The sequence below is a fragment of the Dipodomys merriami genome, unplaced genomic scaffold, assembly GCF_024711535.1.
Source record: "Dipodomys merriami isolate MVZ:Mamm:240054 unplaced genomic scaffold, mDipMer1.0.p SCAF_3, whole genome shotgun sequence".
NCBI classification, from domain to species: Eukaryota; Metazoa; Chordata; class Mammalia; order Rodentia; family Heteromyidae; genus Dipodomys; species Dipodomys merriami.
The window spans coordinates 100,044,327-100,068,225 of record NW_027204492.1 but is presented as its reverse complement, the minus strand read 5'-3'; the positions used below and the strand labels follow the sequence as shown (position 1 = coordinate 100,068,225).

At 35.5% G+C, this 23,899-nt stretch overlaps 1 protein-coding gene across 9 annotated transcripts in view; it reads right to left on the bottom strand.

Annotated features, from left to right (window-relative positions):
* Dmd (dystrophin) overlaps positions 1 to 23,899 on the bottom strand; it is a 2,040,854-nt gene that overhangs the window by 725,226 nt on the left and 1,291,729 nt on the right. For all 9 annotated transcript variants that reach the window (XM_070040660.1, XM_070040663.1, XM_070040664.1 and 6 more), the window contains one exon: positions 944 to 1,108. In XM_070040660.1, the coding sequence (XP_069896761.1) occupies positions 944 to 1,108 (165 nt within the window). The remainder of the gene's footprint in view (positions 1 to 943; positions 1,109 to 23,899) is intronic.

Here is a 23,899-nt window from a genome sequence, read left to right as displayed (position 1 = left end):
CAAACTTGTTCATCTCTTTCTTAGCCTTAGTCCTTAGCTTGATTTGAACATACTTTTCTTAAACCTTTCTAAGAATTTTAGATAGGAATCAATTTTTGATTAAAAATCAAAGTTCAGTTAGAGATGGAAGTGTTTCATAAAAGCAAATATGATACAAATATTCTACTGATATGATTTTAATGAAGATGATCTAGTAAAGATGGGAAGAAATAGAAAATGCTAGTTAACTAATAATAGTAATTCATTATTGTCATTATGAAAATAATTATGATGATAAAGATTCTATAGTTGACCAATTTAGACAAGCTTCTCAACTTCCAAGGCCTACCTATGTGCTTTCTTATAAAACTGAGTCTTAGCAAAAAAGTAAATTGTTCAATATATCCTTGCTAAAATAAGGATACTTATTCTTTATAGCAATTACTCAGTATCTGATCCTCTTCCATATCTGCTTGGGTTCCTCATCCTCTACTACCCTGCAGGTGATGTTTGATTAGGCTAGCCTTTCTTCAAAAAGAATCGTGATAGCTTTATTTAATCAGAATCTTCCCTCACTCCATGTGATTCCTTTTAGTCATTTTCTATCCATTGACTACCCTACCTTGCTCTGACACTATGAATTCCAGTTTCCCACGCTGAACTCAAATTTGAACTTAACTTGCTGCCTTCACCCACTGCAGTGGGTATTGTACTTGTGATTTCCTAAATAAAGTCCTCCAAACTGCATTAACAAGTAATATTGCTTTTTCTTTAACAATGACAATGGCAGTGAATGAAAAAATTAATTCAATCATATTGTTATTCTATTAGGAAACAATAAATAAAACACACATTCATTATCTTAATTTCTTTTTGCAGTGCTGGGACTCAAACCCAACAGTCCCTTGCACACTAAACAAGTATTCTACTACTGAGTTACATTCCCAGCCCCAGAAGCCTTTACCTTAATATCAAAAGGTCCGGTTTGACCTGGCTGGTTATAAATTTCCAACCGATTCCTTATAGGAGACAGCCACAGGAGCAGATAATCTAATTGATCTTCAAGATGCCCAAACTCTTTCAGGTAAGCCTCAACTTCTGTTTGTTTCTCAGGTAAAGCTCTAGAAACCTGAAAGGAAAATAATTAAAAGGTGAATGGCTCTCATAAAGCAAACAATAAAGATACAAAAGTATTTTTGGAAGTTATATATTTTTATACAAACATACTGATTTGTATATTTGAACAGCATGTAGATGAGTACTTAGGTTTATTACATGTCAAGAGTTAATAAAAAAGCCAGGCACCAGTGGCTCATGCCTGTAATCCTAGCTACTCAGGAGGCTGAGATCTGAGGATCAGGGTTCAAAGCCAGCCCAGGCAGGAATGTCTGTGAGACTCTTATCTCCAATAAAGGACTAGAAAACCAGAAGTGGCGCTGTGGCTCAAGCAGTGGAGCGCTCACCTTGAGCTGGAGAGCTGAGGGACAGCGCCCAAGCCCAGAGTTCAAGCCCCATGACCAACAACAACAACAACAACAACAAAAAACAAATTAAAAAAAAGTTAATAAAAATATTAGAAACTATTCAGCAATATTCTCAAAATTCTATACTTTAAAACCACCAATGTGTTTTTTTTTTACTGTGAAAATACTGTACAGAGGGGTTACAATTACATGGGCAAGATAATGAGTACATTTCTTTTCAAGCATTGTAGCCTCCTCCCTTGTTTACCAATGTGTTTTTGGAAATTCAAAACACACACCTCCACAAATACATATCCAACTCCAATAAGGAAAAAGAAGACATTCTTCATGAATCGACTAATTTACTAACCATAATAGTGTGTTGTATATTATATGCCAAGCACAATGTCTCTGCAGTTATAAAGAATGAATCAGCCAAGTTAGTCAGCATTAGTGTCAGATATGTGACATAGAACTTCTAAATATCCAATGAATGATTTATAGTTAAAGAGCCTCATAAAATTAAAACTAAGCTAAACTGTAATTGTTGCTTGTATGGCAATTCTGTCTCCTACTATATTTATTTCTATCTTTTTATATGTGGAAGGAAATTACTAAAGAAAATGTTCCATATATAAAAAAATTAGTAAAGTAAGCATTTTGGTGGGCTATTATTTGTGAGTCCTAATGTAACCAAGTAAAACAGAAGTAGGTGATGGAATAGAAAGTAAAAATAAATTTGGATTAGAATAAGATATTACCAAATGACAGCATCATGGAACTTTCAGATTTATTTTCTATTTTAAATCAACACAGTGCCACCCTTCTATCAGTACTATTAGTATCCTAACTTTCTACATGGATGTTGATCTTCCAGATGAGAAATTGTGACAAACCTCGGAATCTGTATGGGACTATGTTAAAAAGGATGGGGCCTAGAATTAGGCTGCTTGGATTTCAATCCTGGTTGTGTGATGAATGAATAAAGAAGATGTGGAAGGTACACACTCTAGAGTACCTTTCAGCCATAAAGAAGAAGGAAATTATGTCATTTTCAGGAAAATGAGTGGTGGTAGAGATAATCACATTAAATAAGATATACTCAGCACATGAATTCACATATCCCATGCTTTCACACATATATAGAATATAGAGCCAAAATGATAATAAAAATAATCATTTCAATTGTCATAATAATTAGACATGAACATAAAATGGGTTCTGTCTGGAAGAGGTCATCAGTGGGAGGTACAAAGGGAACAGTAGTAGATACTGGCAATGAACAGGATCAAAATACAAGATAAATAATTACATGTACACAATTTTATAATTCTTATAAACATCAAATTACATATTTTAATTGTATATAATATATAATTTTAATTCATATAACATTTTTATTGTTTATAATGATTTATGTCCATAAATAAGTTTTATATATAGCATAAGCTATATAAATTTTTATGATGCTCTTTAAATATAATATAATGAGTTAAAGTTCAAAAAGGGAGGTGATAGAGGCAGTAAGATAATACAATAGTGGGAGTGCATTTTATCCAAGTACTATATATATATATATATATATATATATATATATATATATATATATATATATATATGGAAATATCACAGTGAACCACCAAAAAATACAATTAGTACATATTAATAAAAATAAAAGATATAATAAAATACATCTTAATAGTAATTCTTGCCTAATGTAAAGCTTTTCAGTTTTCTCAAGCTTTCAAAGTCTCATCCTTAGGCTGAGGACAATGGTATGTCACCCCTACCCCATTCACCATGCCTCCCGCCTCACTCTCCTAATGTCATCATGGTGCCTCTTCAACTTTCCTTTAAAGTTGATCTGCCCTGTTGAGGTCAATTTCTGCTCTTTCTTTATTCTAATACCCTCATGACTCAGTTTCCTAACACTAAGCACCAGAATAATACATGAAAATAGCTTAAAGCAATACTCAAAATGATAATAAATGACAATAAAGCCATTGAACATTAGCAATTATTGCCATAAGCTCAAGTATAAATAAAGAGCCAGAATTAGCAAGAGTAAGCTCTTTTCTTAAGAATATCAATGATTAAAAACTTTAGAAATAAAGAATGAAAACATGTAATGGCAACTCTATCTTATTAATACTATTTTCATAAATGTAATATTACATTGTAATATGAATAAAACTGTTATGACTACATGTTTCATAATAATGTTCTGATCAAGTAAAATAATATAGAACTTTTAAATAGCAGATTGTATCCATATACTAACTCTATTATATTAAAGTATAAGCAAGTATGCTAATATTAAAAATTGCCACATACTTTGGGATAGTTTAGAAACTTTCATACAAACTCACTAGTGAATATTGTGTTCTTTATTGGACCCAAGAAATGTGGAATGAGTAAGAGAAATATTCACAGCCAAACTTACTAATCAATTAATTTATAGGGTAAGGAATTTGGAAATTTACACAAAGTCATATCAAATGTAAATAATTAATATGTGCACTGAAACATAAGGTAAGAGTATTTATATATACTATGAACATTTTATCGTGTAACTACATGAGGAAATGGTTAACATCAAGCCTGGGCTAAATGGTTAACATCAAGCCTGGACTAACACATGCCAGCCTGGGACCAACCTTAGGCTCCACAGCATTGTTTCCTTAGAAACATTCATATCAGATGAATGGGAATTTCGGGGCCTGTCTTGGTTCTATGGAAGTGTACCCAGACTGGGGAAACCAGGGACTGGAATAGAAAGCTTGAATCCATATGATTAAAATTGTGTAAAAATTAATAGGAAGTAGGGGTAGTGGCTCCTACTTAAGACCATTTGCACACCCCTTGACTCTCATCTTCTACAGTCTTTGCCTATGTGAAGAGACAAAAGAAACATACTACTCATGTAGTAGCGTGGCATATCTGTACATAAAGACCATATCACAATTCTGTACCTGATTTAACTGACTTGTTGCCTGCCAGGAAGCCAAGTAAACATAGTTTATTAGATGAACTAGGTCTATTTGTTTTCATGAGTTCAAATCCATAACTACATCTGTAGTTCTGACTTCTGTGGTGTGTGAAAAAGAGAGGAAGAGAGATGTGCTATATCACAATGGTAATTTTGTGTCTGTAATATATAACCTAATATAACCAACTTATTTTTTCTTGCATTTAGAAGGCGGAAACTAAACAATTTATTTTTATTGGATCATTTTGTGCTCAAAAGTACATGTTAAAATACATTTTACAGCTTCAACTAACAGCATATAAGAGCTTCTAGATTCTGAAGCTACTGGAAATAATAGCCATCATATTTTCCTAAACCTTTAAAAATTGAGCTATGAACTTCATTTTTTCTGATCACAAAATAGTGCACATTTCACTTAGGTTTTATATGTAAGTACAGAAATCTGTATGCATTTAGCTGTGATTGTTGATTTCCTTCTTACCCTTCCAACAGATTACTCCATTGTTACAGAGGTAAAATAATTCCTTGACTAATATCCTGAATGATTAAATGATGTCTCCTAATGAGACTGATTCTTCAGGTTAATTATGATATGCCATTGGATAGCTTCTCATAGACTATGTGCTTCCTCACTTCATAATAACTGCCTAGCACTGCTTATATGTTATGTATGTTGACCTTGACCACTTAGCTTTGATTTATGGATGAGCTATGCTCCTACACATGATAGATCTTTAACAGATATTTGTTGAATTATGGGAACTTTCCAAATTCAGGATAATTTTTTAATGTAAGAAAGGGTATATGTCTACTGTATTCAATGACATAAAAATATTAATTGTGCCCTCAAGTTAACTAAGTTTAATTATGGGAAAATAGTAGTAAATTAGACTATGTAAAAATCAGAGGCTCCTGCATGATCATGGAAGCCACAGGCAAAGTCAAAGGACAAAGTATAAATGGAGAAAATAAAAATATTTGTGACCAGCATCTCAGTTAAAAGACTAATTTTCTAAACACATGAAAGAGCTTCTGCAAATTAATAAGTAAAAAAGGCCAAAAAATCCCAAAAGAAAGTTGGACAAAAGATAGATAGTTCACAGAAAAATTATAAATGGATTTTAACCACATAAAAAGAAGCTTAGCTTTGGCTGTGAAAGAAACAAAAATGAGAATTTCATCTATTGCATGGGCAAAAATCCAAGTTTGAAAATATACTGGCTGCCAAAGCTCTGGAAAATACAGGCAGACTCTTCTACATGGATGGTATGATGTATATATTGGTGTTCTCTTTCTTTTCATTCTTCCCTCTTTCCCTCTTTTATTCTTTCCTTCCTTCTTCTACCTCCTCTTCCCTGTTCCCCTCTGCCCCTCTTCCTCCTCTTTCTCCTTGCCTCCTCTTCTTCCTTGGCTATTTTACTCAAAGGCAGGCACTCTACCAATTGAGCCACACTTCCATTTCTGGCTTTTTGCTGGTAATTTGAAATAAGTGTCTCTTGGATTTGTCTGCTTGTGCTGGCTTGGAACCTTGATCCTTCAGGTCTCAGCCTCCTGAGTAGCTAAGATTACAGGCACGAACTTGGTAGCTTACACCTGTAATCCTAGCTACTTAGGAGCCTGAGATCTTCACAGGAATGAAAGCTATTTTGAGAATGTGTATTGAATGCATGTAAGCATTACTATTGTCCCAGAATTTGGTCTTCTAGGAATATATTTTGTATGTGTATCACTGAAAGTAAAATTAGTGCTTGGTGAAGAAGAGCAGATAGTAATTGGGGTAGGAGAATATTTATTTACAATTCCAAATAACAACATCTATTACCTTTGTAAAGAAATCAGTTGATTCAACAAACAAAACCAATAGGTTTTCTTCTTACCACAATTATAAGCAAGAAATTAGACTATATATTTTGATGATGAGTTACTATTAAAAGAATATAAGATATGTAAATATCAGTTAATAATATGCTTATTATCTTCTTATGATAATATCACTTAGATAATGGTGGCAATGGTGCTGGGAATCCAGATTTCCTACACATAATTTTCACAATTCTTTTTTGCTTCCTCAAAAGACATTAATGACTTGTTCCATTGAGCTATGGAAAACAATGATAGGGATAAGTGCTTTGTGATTTAAATACAAGTAGATTTTGTGCTATGTTAATAAGTTAATTAGTTTCATATTTACTATTTCATATCCCTGACAAACTATAGGTAATATAAACACTAAAAAAGCAAAACATAATAGAAAAAACACAAATACTAATAAAATGAATATATTTTCCTAATAATCATTTTAAGTATCATGAAGCTATGTTCTTTATACAACATGTTCCCTGTGGTTAAAAAAGCAATGAAACATATTCAGTTCCTTGATGTGTTAATATATAGTTTAGTACCTAACCATATCCTGACCTAATTTTACACGATTAGTTTCTCTATTCATTTAGTTTCTGAAAGCTTATTTCAAGTGGGTAGAAGTTCTAACCTTAAGATAAACAGAGGTGTTTGCCTTGAGTTAAACTGATACTAGTTACTGATTTCATGCCCTATACAAAGGTATCTAGAAATTTAAAGCATTAACAAAAACTAGAACTAGAATAAAATATCAGGGTAGAGAAGCTTTTCAGAAAAAAATATGAAAAAATGATTATACTAATAATATTACTTATCTACAAATCAAAGTTGATAGACAAAATTCAAACAAATGACAAGGAAGAATATTTACAGCATCAATCTGACAAAAGGTAAAAGTCTACTATATGGAAAGATCTTTCAGTGAATGAAATAAGAAAATCTACTGGAGAATAGATAAATTGATAAAATGAAAACACTTAATAGAAACGAAAATTTTCAAACACTAATGAAAAGCATTTTAAATCAGGTATGGATTTTCATCATTTGCCCATTATGTTGCTTTCAGTCAAACATATCTGTCAAAACTGTGCAATCTTATGTTTTCTGAAGCACAAATTATATTTCTAGGGAATAAATAAAAGAATAAGACTTTTAAGCAGGGCACCGGTGGCTCATGCCTGTAATTCTAGCTATTCAGGATGCTGAGATCTGAGGATCGCAGTTCAAAGCCAGCCCATGAAGGAAAGTTCGTGAAACTCTTATGTGCAATAAACCACTAGAAAACTGGAAGTGTGTGGCTCAAGAGCTGAGTGACATTGCCTAGGCCCACAGTTCAAGCCCATCACCAACAAAAATAAATAAATAAAATAAATAAGACTTTTACTCTGAAAACCACAAAATTTTTGAGAAATTAAACTTTAGTAGATGCATAATTTTTGTTCAAAGTCATTCTATTATTCAATAGAAGGTCCAGCATTTTAAAGATACCAATTGATAAAAAGCTAGACATTCCATGCAGTCCAAATCAAAATTGCCAGAGCTAGCTTGTGTGTGTGTGTGTGTGTGTGTGTGTGTGTGTGTGTGTGTGTGTGTGTGTGTGTGTGTGTGTGTGTGTGTGTGTGTGTGTGTGTGTGTGTGTGTGTGCAAATGTATGCTCATAGTAGGGTTTGAACTCTGGTCCTGAGTGCTGTCTCTTAGCTTTTGTAACTCAAGGCTAGTGCTTCACTATCTTCTGGTTTATTTGGTGGTGACAGATCTTCAGATATCAGCCTCTTGAGTAGCTAGAATTACAAGCATGATTCACTGATGCTTAGCAACAGCACTTATTTTTTAATAGAATTTGCCCTACCAATTCTGATTTATGTGGAAGAACAAATGGCCAAGAATGTCAAAGGGAATTTTTAAGAATAACAAAGTTATTCTTATATTCACTGTAATTTTATCTATTTAATATTGATGTGAAAAACAGTATATTATTTTAGTTAAGTGGAAAAAAGATGATTTTTTCAATATGTAATAACTGGATATTCATTTATAAATGATTTCTTTTTCTTTCCTTCCTTTTTTCTTTCCCTCCCTCCTTCCCTCCCTCCCTCCTTTCTGTCTGTCTGTCTCCTTTCTGTTGCTTTTTGGTGGTACTGAGGTTTTAACTGAGTTTAGCAAGCTCACCGGCTTTCTTGCCTTGCTTGCTCTCTACCATTTGATCTATGCCTCCAGCCTAGCTTTTTACTCGTAATTTTCAAGAGAGTCTGATTGACTTTTCTGCATGAGCTAGTTTTGAACCACAGTCTTCCAGATCTCAGATTCCTGAGTAGCTATTATTATACGTTTGAGCCATTAGTACCCAGCTGAAAAATACAATATTTAAATTTGTACTACAGGTAAAAAAAAAAAATCAACTCCCCATTCTTTATAGACCTCAATATTGAGGCAAAAAAAGAACATTTCCAAATGAAAATATTGCAATAATTTCAAAGTAAGTTATTTATTAAAGAAATCATAGAAAGCATTAACTATAAAGGACAAAATAAACAACTTGAACCTCACTCTTGAAGAGCTATTTTTAAGAAGAAAGAAAAAAGTTCTATGTTGGAAGAATATATTCATAAATAAACTTGTATCCCAAAGAAATATTATCTAAAGGTAAGGTAGAAACTTGATACCAGTGGCTTATGCCTGTAATCTTAATTACTCAGGAGGTGAGATTCAAAGCTTATCAAGGCAGAAAAGTCTATGAGACTTGGTCTCTAATGACTAGCAAAAAGCAAAGGTGTAGGAATGGCTTGAGTAGTATTCAGCTGAGTAAGCAAGCCAAGTAAGCCCTCATACTATCAAAAGAACTGAAAGGGAAACTAAGTGCTTAAATGGGATAAATATTTGCACTATCGTTTTATAGAAGAGGATATAAAATAGCATTAATCATCAGGGCATTGCAAATTCAAACACAATGTGATGTCCAAATTACATCCACCAGAAAGTTTAAATGGAGTAAAGTAAAATAACAACAACAACAACATATTTTTGTTCTAAACAACTAGAATTTTCATACACTGTTTTAGATGGTACAACCCCTTTGGACAACTGTTCTATGGTAATTCCAGGAGCTCAAGACATACACAGAAGACACAGTCATTCTGTTTTCAAGCATATTGACAATACATATTGACAATACATGTATACCATGACAACATTATTCATAATAACACTCTAGGAGATATAACTGTGGCACATTCACATGATAGAATAATGTATAGAGTACAAGCAAACAAATTATGGTGTATGTAACAGTATAGAATAACTTCACAATATCATGCTAAAAAGGAGAAGCCAAACATATACAAATTGATGAAGTTTACATTATTTTCGATAGCCAAAAATCAACCTAGGTGTTAAAATTCAGAAGAGTAGTTACACTTTAGCAGAGAGTGGTGCCTGAGGCATGGTTAATAGCTGGGAAGGGGCATAAGAGAAATTCCTAAGTTAATTCTATAATTAGAAAACTTAACTGATATATAAAACATAATAAGTACACATTAATGGGGTACCATGATCTAATTCTTGATATGCATGGTAGCAAAATGCATATCATTCTTCTGTCTTTTTTTAATTTAAATTTTATTATAACAGGGTTGTTCTTAAAATCTGTGTTCTTGTGCTATGCTTCTCTCTTTTTTTTTTAATATTGTTTTATTTTATTTGAGAACATACTGTACAGAGGGGCTACAATTACATGGGCAGGATAATGCATACATTTCTTACCAAGCATTGCAGCCTCCTCCTTTGTTTACCCTTCACCTCCCTTCCCAGCCTCCCCCCTCCCCCCACCTAATTATACCCCCCTCCCCCCCCCACCGACATTGTAAAGCTGATTTTGACATGACATTTTGTACTTCTCATTGTTGCAACAGGTCCACCTGAATCCTTAAACGACTTGTTTGCCCCCATCTCCTCCACATGTTATACTGACATCAAATATAGTGAAGGCGAGGGTTACACTGTGGGGGAGGGACATACAAAGCAACAAAGAAATAATCTTATAAATGCGTTAGAAACATATGCATGAAAGAAACGAAAACATTAAAATACATGTTTAAGGGTTCATTTTCCTAACATCACATTATCTGACCTTTTCTGCTTGACTCATACCTATACTAGATATTACAAATAAGGGAAACCATGGGACCTATGCTTCTTTGGGCCTGGCTTACTTCACTTAATATAATTTTTTCCAAGCCTTTCCATTTCCTAACAAATGGGGAAATGTCATTCTTTCTGATGGAGGCATAGAATTCCATTGTGTATATATACCACATTTTCTTGATCCATTCATCTACTGAGGGGCATCTGGGTTGGTTCCATATCTTAGCTATGGTAAATAATGCTGCAATAAACATAGTTGTGCTGGTAGCTTTAGTGTGGTCTTGTTTGTAAACATTTGGGTAAATGCCCAAAAGTGGGATTGCTGGATCATAGGGGAGATCTATGTGAAGTCTTTTGAGGAACCTCCATACTGCTTTCCAAAGTGGTTGAACAAGTTTACATTCCCACCAACAATGAAGTAAGGTTCCTTTCTGTCCACATCCCCTCCAGCATCTGTTGTTGTTAGAGTTCTTGATTTTTGCTGTTCTAACTGGAGTGAGGTGATATCTCAATGTTGTTTTGATTTGCATTTCTTTTATGGCTAGGGATGTTGAACATTTCTTCATGTGTCTATTGGCCATCCTTCTTTCTTCTTCAGAGAAGCTTCTCTTTAAGTCTTTTGCCCACTTATTTATTGGGCAGTTGTTTCTTTGAGGATTTGTTGTTGGGTGGTTTAATTTTTTGAGTTCCAAGTATATTTTAGATATGAGACCCTTGTCCATTTTATGGCTAGTAAAGATCTTCTCCCAATCGGTGGGCTTTCTATTGATCTTGCTAGCTATGTCATTTGCCCTGCAGAAGCTCTGCAACCGTATGCAATCCCATTTGTCCAAACTTTCTTTGATTTGTTGTGCTTCCGGGTCTCTATTCAGAAAATTTCTGCCTGAGCCAAGGAGACCTAAGGTTTCTCCTATTCCATCCTGTAATGTTTTCAGAGTGTCTGCTTTGAGTTCAAGGTCTTTGATCCATTTGGAGTTGATTCTGGTGCAAGGTGATATATAAGGATCTAGCTTTAGTTTTCTACATGTAGTTAACCAATTTTGCCAGCACCATTTACTGAAGAGGCTGTCTTTCTTCCATTCTATTGTTTTAGCTTCCTTATCGAAGATTAGATGGCTATAGGTCTGTAGATTCATTTCTGGGTTTTCAATTCTATTCCATTGGTCCTGAGGTCTGTTCTTATGCCAATACCAAGCTGTTTTGATTACTATGGCTTTATAGTAGAGTTTGGAATTTGGTATTGATATTCCTCCAGCAGTGTTCTTTCCGTTGAGGAGTGTTTTTGCTATTCGGGGTCTTTTATTGTTCCATATGAATTTTTGGATTGCCTCCTCTATTTCCTTGAAGAATGAGGGTGGAATTTTGATAGGTATCGCGTTGAATTTGTAGATAGCCTTGGGAAGTATTGCCATTTTCACGATGTTAATCTTGCCAATCCAGGAGCATGGGAGGTTTTGCCATTTTTTAAGTTCTGTGTTGATTTCCTTTTTCAAGATTTTAAAGTTTTCATCATAGAGTTCCTTCACTTCTTTGGTTAAGTTAATTCCTAGGTATTTTATTTTTTGTGGGGCTATTACAAATGGAGTTGCTTTCCTAATTTCAGCCACACTTTTCTCATTGTTGGCATATAGAAAAGCCATTGATTTTGGGGGTTAATTTTATAACCTGCTACTTTGCCAAAGTTTCTAATCAGCTTGAGTAATTTTTCCAGAACCTTCATCATAAAGGGGTGTTGGATCTTGTCAAATGCTTTTTCTGCATCTATTGAGATAACCATGTGGTTCTTATTCTTGCTCCTGTTGATGTGATGAATAATATTAATTGATTTGCGTATATTGAACCAGCTTTGCATCCCTGAAATGAATCCTGTTTGATCATGGTGTATGATTTTTTGGATGAATTGTTGAAGTCGATTGGCCAAAATTTTGTTGAGAAGTTTTGCATCAATGTTCATCAAAGAAATGGGTCTATAGTTCTCTTTCTTTGATGAGTCCTTGCCTGGTTTTGGGATGAGGGTTATGATGGCTTCATAGAATGTGTTCGGTAGTGAGCTTTCTCTTTCAATTTCATTGAAGAGTTGGAGGAGTATTGGTGTGAGCTCTGCTTTGAAGGCCTTGTAAAATTCCGCTGTAAAACCATCTGGTCCTGGACTTTTCTTAGCTGGGAGGTCTCTTATTGCTGTTTCTATTTCAATGCTTGATATGGGCCTGTTAAGCTGGTTTAACTCATCTTGGTTTAGTTTTGGCATGTCAATATTTGCTAGGAAAAGGTTCATTTCTGTCAAGTTCTCAAACTTATTAGCATAAAGTTTTGAGAAGTATTCCCTTATAATGTTCTGAATCTTGGTTGTTTCTGTGGTGATGTTTTCATTCTCATCTCTGAGTTTATTAATTTGGGTGTGTTCTCTCCTTTTTCTGATAAGGTTTGCTAAGGGTCTGTCAATTTTGTTAAGTTTTTCGAAGAACCAACTCTTTGTTTTGTTGATTCTTTCTATAGTTTTTTTGGATTCTAATTCATTTAATTCTGATTTAATTTTGATTATTTCTTTCCGTCTACTGGATTGGGGTTTATCTTGCTGCTCTTTTTCAAGGAGGTTTAGATGTGTCATTAAATTGTTAGTTTCCGATCTCTCCAATTTGTTGATGTAGGAGCTCAGAGCTATAAACTTGCCTCTGAGTACTGCCTTTGCTGTGTCCCAGAGGAGCTGGTAATTTGTGTGTTCATTTTTGTTGAATAGCATGAACATTTGAATTTCCTTTCTAATCTCTTCCATGACTCACTCATGATTCAGCAGTGTGTTGTTCAGCCTCCATGTGATACCGGACTTTCTTTGGTGGCTTTTGGTGTTGAGTTCTAATTTTATTCCCTTGTGGTCAGAGAGAATGCAAGGTATAACTTCAATGTTTCTGAATTTAGACAAGTTTGCTTTGTGGCCTAAAATGTGGTCTATTTTAGAAAACGTTCCATGTGCTGCTGAGAAGAACGTGTATTCTGATGCTGCTGGGTGAAATGTTCGGTAAATGTCTGTTAAGTCTAGTTGATCTATGCAGCTGTTTAGATCTGCGGTTTCTCTGTTGAGTTTTTGCCGAGTTGATCTATCTAGTGGGGAGAGTGGTGTGTTAAAATCCCCAACAATTAATGTCTTTGGATCTATATGGGATTTGAGGGAAAGTAGTGTTTCTTTGATAAATTTGGGTGCTCCATTGTTTGGCGAATAGATATTTAGAATTGTAATATCCTCCTGAAGGAGAGATCCTTTAATTAGTATGTAGCGACCTTCTTTATCTCTTCTCACGAATTTTAATTTGAAGTCTATTTTATCTGATATTAGGATTGCAACTCCCACCTGTTTATGAGGGCCGTTTGCTTGGTAGATTTTGTTCCAGCCTTTAACCTTGAAAATATGTTTGTTTTTACGGGCAAGATGTGACTCCTGCAGGCAGCAGATAGAAGGGTCTTGTTTTTTAATCCAACTAGACAGTCTATGTCGCTTAATTGGAGAGTTCAGTCCGTTAACGTTAAGAGATAGTACTGAGAGGTATTTGGGAGTTTCTGCCATGTTATCCACCTTCTTGGGGGCTGCGGAAACTGGGTTCTTCCTAAGGTTCTTGGATTCTCAGTTTGGGTGCAGTTTCTTGGCCTTTGTTGCGGTCTTGTTGGTTTTCTATGTGTAGGACATCTTTAAGAATCTTTTGCAGGGCTGGTTTGGTGGAGATGTATTGTTTCAATTTTTCTTTGCTATGGAAGGTTTTTATTTGGCCTTCAGTTATGAAGGAGAGTTTAGCTGGGTACAGTATTCTTGGTTGATAATTATTTGTTTTTAGGGCATGGCATACGTCATTCCAGGCTCTTCTTGCTTTGATTGTCTCTGCTGAGAAATCTGAGGTAATTCTAATTGGTTTCCCTTTGTAGGTGATTACCCTTTTCTCCCTGACAGCTTTAAGGATCTTTTCCTTGGTCTGGGTTGATCCTGTGTGGATTATAATGTGACGGTGGGATGTCCTACTCTGGTCTTGTCTATTTGGGGTTCTAAAAGCTTCTTGTATCTGAATAGGCCTATCTTTTTGTATGTTTGGGAAGTTCTCTGCTAGGATCCTGTTAAACAAACTTCCTAGACCATTAACTTCTGTTTCTAGGTGCTCCTCTACACCCATTATCCTTAGATTGGGCCTTCTGATGGTGTCTTCCAGGTGTTGGATAGACCTATCATATTTCTTGGACTTGTCTTAGATGGTTGTATGTTCTTTCTCTATAATATCTAGGCTGTCTTCAATCCCTGAGATTCGATCTTCTGCATGGTCTAACCTGCTGTCAAGACTCTCTACTTTGTTTTTTTATCTCTTTTCCTTCTAATTGGTCAGCTTTGATGGCTTCAAGTTCTTTGTTGAAGCTCTGTTTTAGGTCTTGTATGAATTTCTTTACTTCCTTAATTTGGTGTTCAGTGTTTGTTCTCAAATCACTTAGTTGATTGGTTATGGTTTCTTTGGACTCCCATTCCTTCTGTTGGGTTCCATTCAGCCTTCCCTTTGTGGTCTCCCTGACTTCCTTCAGCTCTTTGTTAATGGATTCCATGAATGCCTTTAGTGATCTTTGTGTATTCTCTACCTGGTCTCTCAATTCCTGAATTACTCTTTGATTAGCTTCTTCCTGTCTGTGGGATTCCTGCAGTTCTCTTTCTTCCCGTTCGTGGGAATCCTGCAGTTCTCTTTGAGTGTTCTCTGCCTGCTCACGCCATTCCTCCCTTTCTCTTTGAGCATTCTCAAGTTGTTCACGCAAATCCTGTATCAGTTTTTGAGAAGCTTCCTCACGCTTATGATATTCCTGTATAAACTTCTGGGATGCCTCCTCTCTCTCCCTATCACGCTCATACAGAGTCCTTTGTACATTGTCAAACTTCTCATTTATCATGTTTGCTATTAGTGTTTGTAGAGCTATTTGGGAACTCTCCTCTGGATTATTCTTTATCAAGATTGGGAATTGAGATACCCGAATTTGCCATTTTTCTTGTGTTTTTCCGGCTTACTCGGCCCATTTGAGATGAAGATTGCACCAGTTTTATGCTAGAACACTATCTTAAGGCAACCATCAACCAAAGTTTGCGTTTGTACAGTCAATAGTCTACAGATACAATCTAGTTCAACAGATACCTCTATTCAACATCAAACAACTATATGTTAAAGTACTTCGAACCGCAGAAAAGAATTTTGAAAACCAGAAATTATTAGGATTAGGGAGAGATGTGGGTAAAAAATAGGAATAGATTGGTGTGGGGAGGCACAGGGAGAGTTAACTATGTCCTAATCACAATGCAGGAAATGGGTTGGGTAGGATGCAAGTAGAGAGAGAGAGAGAGACCAGAAAAAAAATAGAAACGTAAAAATTAATGTTATTATAGAAGTTAAAAGACCGTCTATTTAGAGAGGAATGTGAATATGTTCCGAGAAGGGGAGGGACATAGAGGAGATGTGAAAAGCTTTAAGGATGGGAAAGGGAGAAGAAAAGATCAGAAGTTCAGTAGAGCTAGACAAAAAACAAAAAGATAATTAAGAAAGAAAGAAAAAGAGAAAGAAGACAAGAAAAGAAAGGAAAACGCTCATTCACATATTCCTAAAATAAAAATTATAAGATGAGAAAAAAAAAAGTTACTGGAAAACAATTATTTTTTCAGAAGAGGCAAAAATTAAAGATTAATAAAAGTTTTAGAAGGGAAAAAAATATATATATAAGGTAGCAAAAAACAAAAAACAAGCAAAAAAAGAAAAGAAGAAGAAGAAAAAAAAAAGAAAAAAAAAAGTCTTTTGATTTTTTTTTTGGGGGGGGGAGGAGTGGGAAGAATCCTGTATCTCCCTTTTGTCTCTAACCAGTCTCTTGTTGGAGTCTCTGGTCAGCTTGAGGTCCTGTGGCTTGATTGGTTTCTTAAGTGGGTTGGTTGGAAGAGGCAGAAAAATGCTCTGCTTTACCCAAGATTTTGAGATCCCCCTCCCAGGTTAGTTTTCTGGGAGGGTGATCTGCTTTGAGAGTCACAAAAGAGGGGGATGTGGTGATGGGGCTAGGTTCTGGGTAGAGTTGAGGCCTTTCAACAAACAGTAGCTTTTCCCTGGGGCTATTTTGTGATAAAGCTCACAGCGCCCCGCCTGGAGCCATTCTCAGGGTTTCTGTTTTTCAATTGATTGTGGTGGCTGCTAGAGGGAGGGGCAGCCTCTGGCTCTGGTTCCCCAGTGAGGCAAGGCACTCCAATGGCTGGCGCCTGAGCTGGGTGACTTTTCCCTGGATGGTGCTGAGTCTGGCGGGTCACTTCGCCGTTAAGTTCTTGTGACCTGCTAAATGACTCGTTTTATTCCAAGGCCTGAGCTGGAGCTGGCAGCTCCTCCGAGCTTTGTCGGTATCCAAGATGGAGATCACCGGTGCTGGTGGGGGAGGGGTAGCCTTCCCTCCTCTGCTTCCTGAGAAGGAGTGAGGATGTCGGGCTTGTACTCACGCCGAGTCTTGGATCCTGGGTCGTCTCTGGTCTGCAAACAGCAGGATGAAGATTTCCGCTCCTTGTCGGTTCTTGTTGGTGTTGAGTAGAATCCGCTCGTCCGCTGCGTCTGGCTCCTTCGTCCCCGACTCTCTGTGTCTCAGGTATGACCCCGCGGCGGTGGTCCCCGCCGTAGCGGCAGCTGATATATTTCCTTGGCTTCCCCTCTCTTGTCTAACTCTCTGTCCTGTGATGGCACACTTGGTGTGATTCTCTGGCTTAGGACTGTTCACTAGAACTCTAAATTGCTTTCTATGCGAGAGCTTGTTCAGATTCCAGCTTCTCCTCCGCCATCTTCCCGGAACTCCCCTGCTATGCTTCTCTTACACTTCAATTTAAAGATTAAAATATTTTAACAACCTCAAAACTATGCCTTTCCTTCAACTCAATATTTCACTTTTATGAGTTTTCCTAAGGGAATACCAGGGATATAGATAAAGACATATGAAAAGAATGTTGAATTCTGTCATGTACACTAGGAAAAATTCCCCAAAATATAATAAATTACATTCCTATTATGAAATAAATTACATATATGCTCTATTATATCAAAATGCTCTTGACATATTATTTTAAAATTAGTTATATACTACAATAAATTGTGCATTATATTTGCTTTGCATATATTAATTTTTCTCTCTATATATACATATGTACATATGTATATATACATACATATATGTATATGTATATATATATATATATGTATGTTTATATATCAAAGGACCTGGACCTTAAAATAAGACATACAAAGATTAACAGGTATGTATAAAAAATGCTCAACATCCAGAATTCTCAGCAAAGTGCAAATTATAACCACAATGAGTTATCACTTTATATTTCTTAGAATGTGTTTAATGAAACGACAACAATAAAAAGTGTTTACTGCTACAGATGGATATGCATCATTCTTTTTTTTTGGGGGGGGTCTGGTCGTGAGGCCTGAACTCTGGGCCTGGGCGCTGTCCCTCAGCTCTTCAGCTCAAGGCTAGCACTCTTAACACTTGAGCCACCTTCCCATCCCTGCATCATTCTTTTGGTCAAAAATATTTAGGACTATTTAACATGGAAAATGAGTAAATATCAGATATTTTGTATGATTTCACTGTTAATCCTTCATGATCCCCTATTTCTCAATGGATACTTGAGTCAAACTAAAACTGTTTTAATTTTTGAAAAACACATATATTAATAAGTGTTAGCAAGGATAAGAAGCAAGAAATTCCTTGTGCATTGTTGATGAGAACATAAATTTTTACAAATATTACAGGAACAATAAAGAGTTTCCTCATGATTATCATATGACCCAGCAATCCTGCTACTAAGTACATAACTAAAGTAAATGCATCAGTATATCAAAGAGATACCTGCACTTCTGTGTTAACTGTAGCACTATTCACAAGCAACAGAAACCCCAGATGCCCCTCAGTAGATGAATGGATCAAGAAAATATGGTTTATATACATAATGGAATTCTATGCCTCCATCTGAAAGAATGACATTACCCCATTTGTTAGGAAATGAAAAGACTTGGAAAAGATTTTATTAAGTAAAGTAAGCCAGGCCCCCCAAAACATAGGTCCCATGGTTTCCCTTATTTGCAATAACTAGTGTATATCTGAGACAATCAGAAACAGTCAGACAATTTCATGTTAGGTGAAATGAACCCCAAGATAAGGACTCAAATTGTTTTTCTTTCTTGCTATAGTTTCTAACATATTTATAAGATCATTTCTTTGTTGCTTTGTATGTCCCTCCCCCATGGTATAACCCCTGTTTTCATTGTATTTGATGTTTGTATAATTTGTGGAGGGGAAGGAGAAAAAGCAAATTGTTTAAATAGGGATACAGGTGGACCCATTGTAACAATGAGATGTACAAGACATTATATCAAAAAATGAACTTTACAACTTTGGCCAGGAGTGGGAGGTGGGGAGGCAGGGAGGGATGGGAGGGCAGGGATGGTAAGGGGAAACGAAGGAGGAGGCAACAATGCTTGATAAGAAATGTACTCATGTAATTGTAACTCCACTGTATGGTATTTTCACAACAACAAAAAACTTATTAATTAAAAAAAGAATCCACCTAGGGATCTATCAACTAATAAATGGATAAGGAAAATGTATAGATAAATAATAGAACATTCCTCAGCTATAAAACTAGAATGAAATCCTATCAGTTGAGACTACATGGATGGAAATGAATAAGGCTTGGCACAGATAGATACTACATTACTTCTCTTTCTTTCTCTCTCTCTCTCTCTCTCTCTCACACACACACACATACACACACACACAAGAAATGTTTATCACATAGAAGTTAAAAGCATAAAGGTGGTTACAAGAAGCAGAAGAGATTAGGGAAAGCATCAATTAATTTTAAAATATTTAGGAATAAGACATTCTACTACATAGAGCAGTGACTATGGATAACAATGTTATAGTGTATGTTTCAAAAAGTTATAAGAAAAGATTTTGAAATATTTTACCATAATGACGTATTAAAGAATACCAAAACATAGATATTTTAACATATTTTATTTAAACATATTTAACTATATTCTAATGTGTAAGGTCTGCTCCTAGAGTGAGCAGACTCCACCCTCCTCACAGCAAAGTCTCCACCCAGTACCTTGGTTACCTAGGCAACTGGCACACCTGGAAGAGGTTACATCTGCATTTGATATGGCCACACCTTTCTCTGTCCATACCCTAGATAAGGCCTTGCCCAGGCCCAGAGACCTCTTTCCCAGCTCTTTCCCAGCCACATGGAGGGCAAACATGACCTGGTGCCAACTAGAACGATGAATAAACCTACCTGAATACCACGTGTGTGGTGTGGTTCTTACTTGACCACCTCTTTTTAAAAACCTAACAATATGCAAGTACCAAAATATCACATTGTAGCTCACATATTTGTATCATTTCTATAATTTTCTGTGTCAGTTAAAAATTAATGTAATTTAAAGGCAAAGTCTTAAAAGTGCTCATGTTTTCACATATTACACTTCTATCTCTGATTCCTGTGTTAATCCATGAGTAAATATGCAAGTTCATTACAATAGTCTGACCTGGTATTGCCTAACTGCTCTATTGCTGAAATCTGATCAATTTGTGGTGATGGTGGTAGTGGTGGTGGTGGTGGTGGTGGTGGTGGTGGTGGTGTGTGTGTAGAGTGTGTGTGTATGTGTGTGCCAGTCCCTGGGGTTTGAAAACTCAGGACATAGACACAGTCCATAAACCTTTTCTGCTCAAGGCTAGAGCTCTACCCATTAAGCCACAGGAGATGAGTCTCCTGGAATTTCCTAACTAGGTGGTCTTTGAAATGCAATCCTGAGTAGTTAAGATTACAGGCATGAGCCACCAGTGCCCAGCAACATGCTCAATTCTTTTTTTTTTTTTTTGTAGGTCATGGGGATTGAATTCTGGGCCTGGGGGCTGTCCCTCAGCTCTTCATCTCAAGGTGAGCCCTCTACCACTTGAGCCACAGCACCACTTTTGGTTTTCTGGTGGTTTATTGGAGATAAGAGTTTCATGGACTTCCCTGCCTGGGCTGGCTTTGAACCATGATCCTCAGATCTCAGCCTCCTCAGTAGCTAGGATTATAGGCACAAGGCACATGTTCAATTCCTGACATGTTTTTGTTAGTTAAATTGATGTCATGCATACATTGTACATATAGTTAATTTGAATATTTACCTAGTAACTATTTTGTCCACCTACTTCCCTGTTATATATAATTTACCAATTCTTTAGTTGACTGAAATTGATTATGAATGGCTAAGTATAAACCACCTGACATAAGCTAAATAACAGCACACTCTGTATTCATCTTCAACAAATACTGACTTGCCATCAAGAAATGAAAAACTCTGCCAGGTTCCAGTGGCTCAGGCCTGTAGTCCTAGCTACTCAGGATGCTGAGATCTGAGGATCATGGTTCAAAGCCAGCCGGGGAAGGAAAGTCTGTGAGTCTCTTACCTCTAATAAACCACCCTAGAAGTGGAGATGTGTTTCAAGTAGAAGAGTGCTCAACCTTGAGCTGAAAAGCTCAGTGACAGCACCCAGGCCCAGAGTTCAAGCCCCATGACCAACCAAAAAATAAGAAAAGATATAAAGTTTAGTGATGCTAATTAAATAATTCATGTAAACCAATACTTTATTTTTGGCAAAATGTAAGTGTTATGAAATATTTGGAGACTTCATTTGGTCTCATGCATTTCACAACCATAATAAATTATAGCAACTAGGGAACTAGACTTAAGAAAGATATATTCCCAGGCAGAATGTCCTTTAGTTTTTTACAACTGGTCTCCTGTAAAATATCCTTTACCAGGAGATCATTGACTTTCCTTCCCTCTGGAAATTTAATTACATAACAAGAAAGAAAAAAAAGTAAGATACATACATTGTAATGGTATGTCAAAAGATCTTTAAAAGTTGCAAGTCTATAAACAATCTTACAGTGACCAAATATAAATCATTTTAGGGCAGTCATATCCTAATGACTAAGATTTCACTTCAAAAAGTGAGTTTCATTTTTTAAAATATGTAGTTTTTACTTAAATTTTTATAGACTTGTATTTCATACAAAGCTTTGCATCTTAAGTGAATAGTGAAATTTCCGGGATCTAATCACAGGGTATATTAGTGTTATCGTATAACCACTTCATTATCACAATTGGACTTTGTTATTGTTGCTGAAGATCTTAGACACATAATCTACAATGAAGTAAATGAATATTTGTAGCAAGATTTCAAAATCAGTAAAATTTGTTGTACAATAAATAGGTCTACAGTCCTTGGAGTACTCTGCCCTTATTACCACACTAAAGCCATGTTGGCTTTTCAATAAGCCTTGGTGTTCATGAGCAATATTCTTGTTCATTAATTTCTTAGTTTCCAGTATATGCAACTAACTGCATGGTTTAAAAATCCTTAATAATATTCATAGTGTAGTCCAGGAGAAATATTTTTTGACCATTCACCTTGATTCAAACCTACCTTAATGTTAGGTAACAAGCCCTATAATGGTTCCTAGAGGCACAACATGAGTGAAGTGAATTGGTGAAATTGATTTGCCCAAACTTGATAGCTCTCATCTATTTTCTCAAATGCATCTTATAGAAATTTACACCCATCTAAGTATCACATACTGTTTAAACCTGGAGGACAATAAAACTTACAAAGAAGTAAAAATGTGATTTTATATAGCACATAAACATTCCACAAAATGTGTTCTTACATATGAACCCTATATTTTTCTTCGTCCTTCCCAGTTATACTGTAAAGGAGAAGAGCTCCTTTATACTCTCACTCACCCTTTTGAAAATTTTGACTTTATAAAGGGACTTTAACAGCAGTCTGGCTAGGATGGAAAGGCCCTATAGATTCTTAGGAAATGATATTATTAATCTTTTTTGCTTGTTTTGTTTATTTTGTTTTAATATTCAAATCAGAGAAAACCAATAATCATAGTTATTATCATATATCATAGCTATTTCAGTTAATAACTGTCTGTTAAAATTGGCTTTACAATAATTGAAAATTATCTTTTTCCTTTTGTATAAATCACTGTTCTCAAGGGAAAAAATATACATCATGTTCATATAACCTAAATTGTAGAAAGTATACTTAAAAGGGTTTACTCAAACATAATTTAAAAATTATTGTGAATTAAAATGAAAGATTATTATAAAATAATTTCTTCAGTGGTCCTCATATTTTCAGAGCTCAAAAGCTACACTATGCCAAGTGCTGGTGGCTCACACCTGTAACCCAGGTTATTTAGGAGGCTGAGATAAGAGGATCAGAGTTCAAAGCAGTGGCAGAAAAGCAGGCTTATCTCCAATTAAGTACCAACAACAACAATAACAGCAACAACAAAAATCCAGTAGTGGAGCTGTGGCTGAAGTGATAGAGCACTAGCATTGAACAAAGAAGCTCAAGGACAGTGTCTAAGCCCTGAGTTGAAACCCTAGTCCCAGCACTAAAAATCATAAAGCCAAAGCATATTGGAAAGCCCAGTTAGACAGCAAACATATCATTGCAAAAAAGATTTTTGGACAGTCCTAAAAGTCATACAACAGTATGTGCTTCAGTATTGATGAGTCTAAAAGGCTTGTTAACCTTTGTGACTTTTGAGGCATACCAACAATTTGAAAAAATATTTTAGTTATGATCAGTTACAGAAACTATTAGACAGTTTTGATGACATGACCATGAACTACTGCTGTTAATATCAACATTTTCCAGCTAGAAAATTTGCCTTCCAAAACTCACTGAACAATAGGAAGTAACCACAAAAGAGTCCTATTACTTTGCCATGGTCAGAACGGAATTATTTTCTAATAATGTTTAAAAATATAAAAAAGAAAATGCATTTTATAACCAAGGGTGTCATCAAAACATCTCATACAAATATTTCCTCTTAATAGTCTATATTTTTGCAAATTAATTCATTTTGCTTTGCATAACTCAAAGTGAAATGCATACTATATTACCGAGTAAGTGAAACAGGCTTCACAAAGAGGAAGGAACTCAGCTGGAACTTTAACCATAATCTTGTTACTAATGGTAGCCCAATGCTACAGTAAGGAAAAATACTCCAGCTATGATTCATCCTAATTGATATTTTACTTGCCCTTCTTGAAATAAATTGCAGTTTGCCCTAAATCCAACAGATTTTCTGACTCTGTATCTGAATCTATTTTGGTCCCTAAAATGAGCCATTATATCCATTGACCTCAAATCCTGGTATCATGAAAAATCCTAGAGTTTCAGTTGATCCTAACTTTTCCTCAATTCCTATTTTCACAAATAAAGTATCAGATGTACTTAACATCTAACCCATTGTCTAGCCCTAACCCTAATCCAAAACCTAACCAGAAACCTTATCCTGAGTAACTGAATTAACAATGAATACTCTACTTTCTATTCAATCTGACATTTA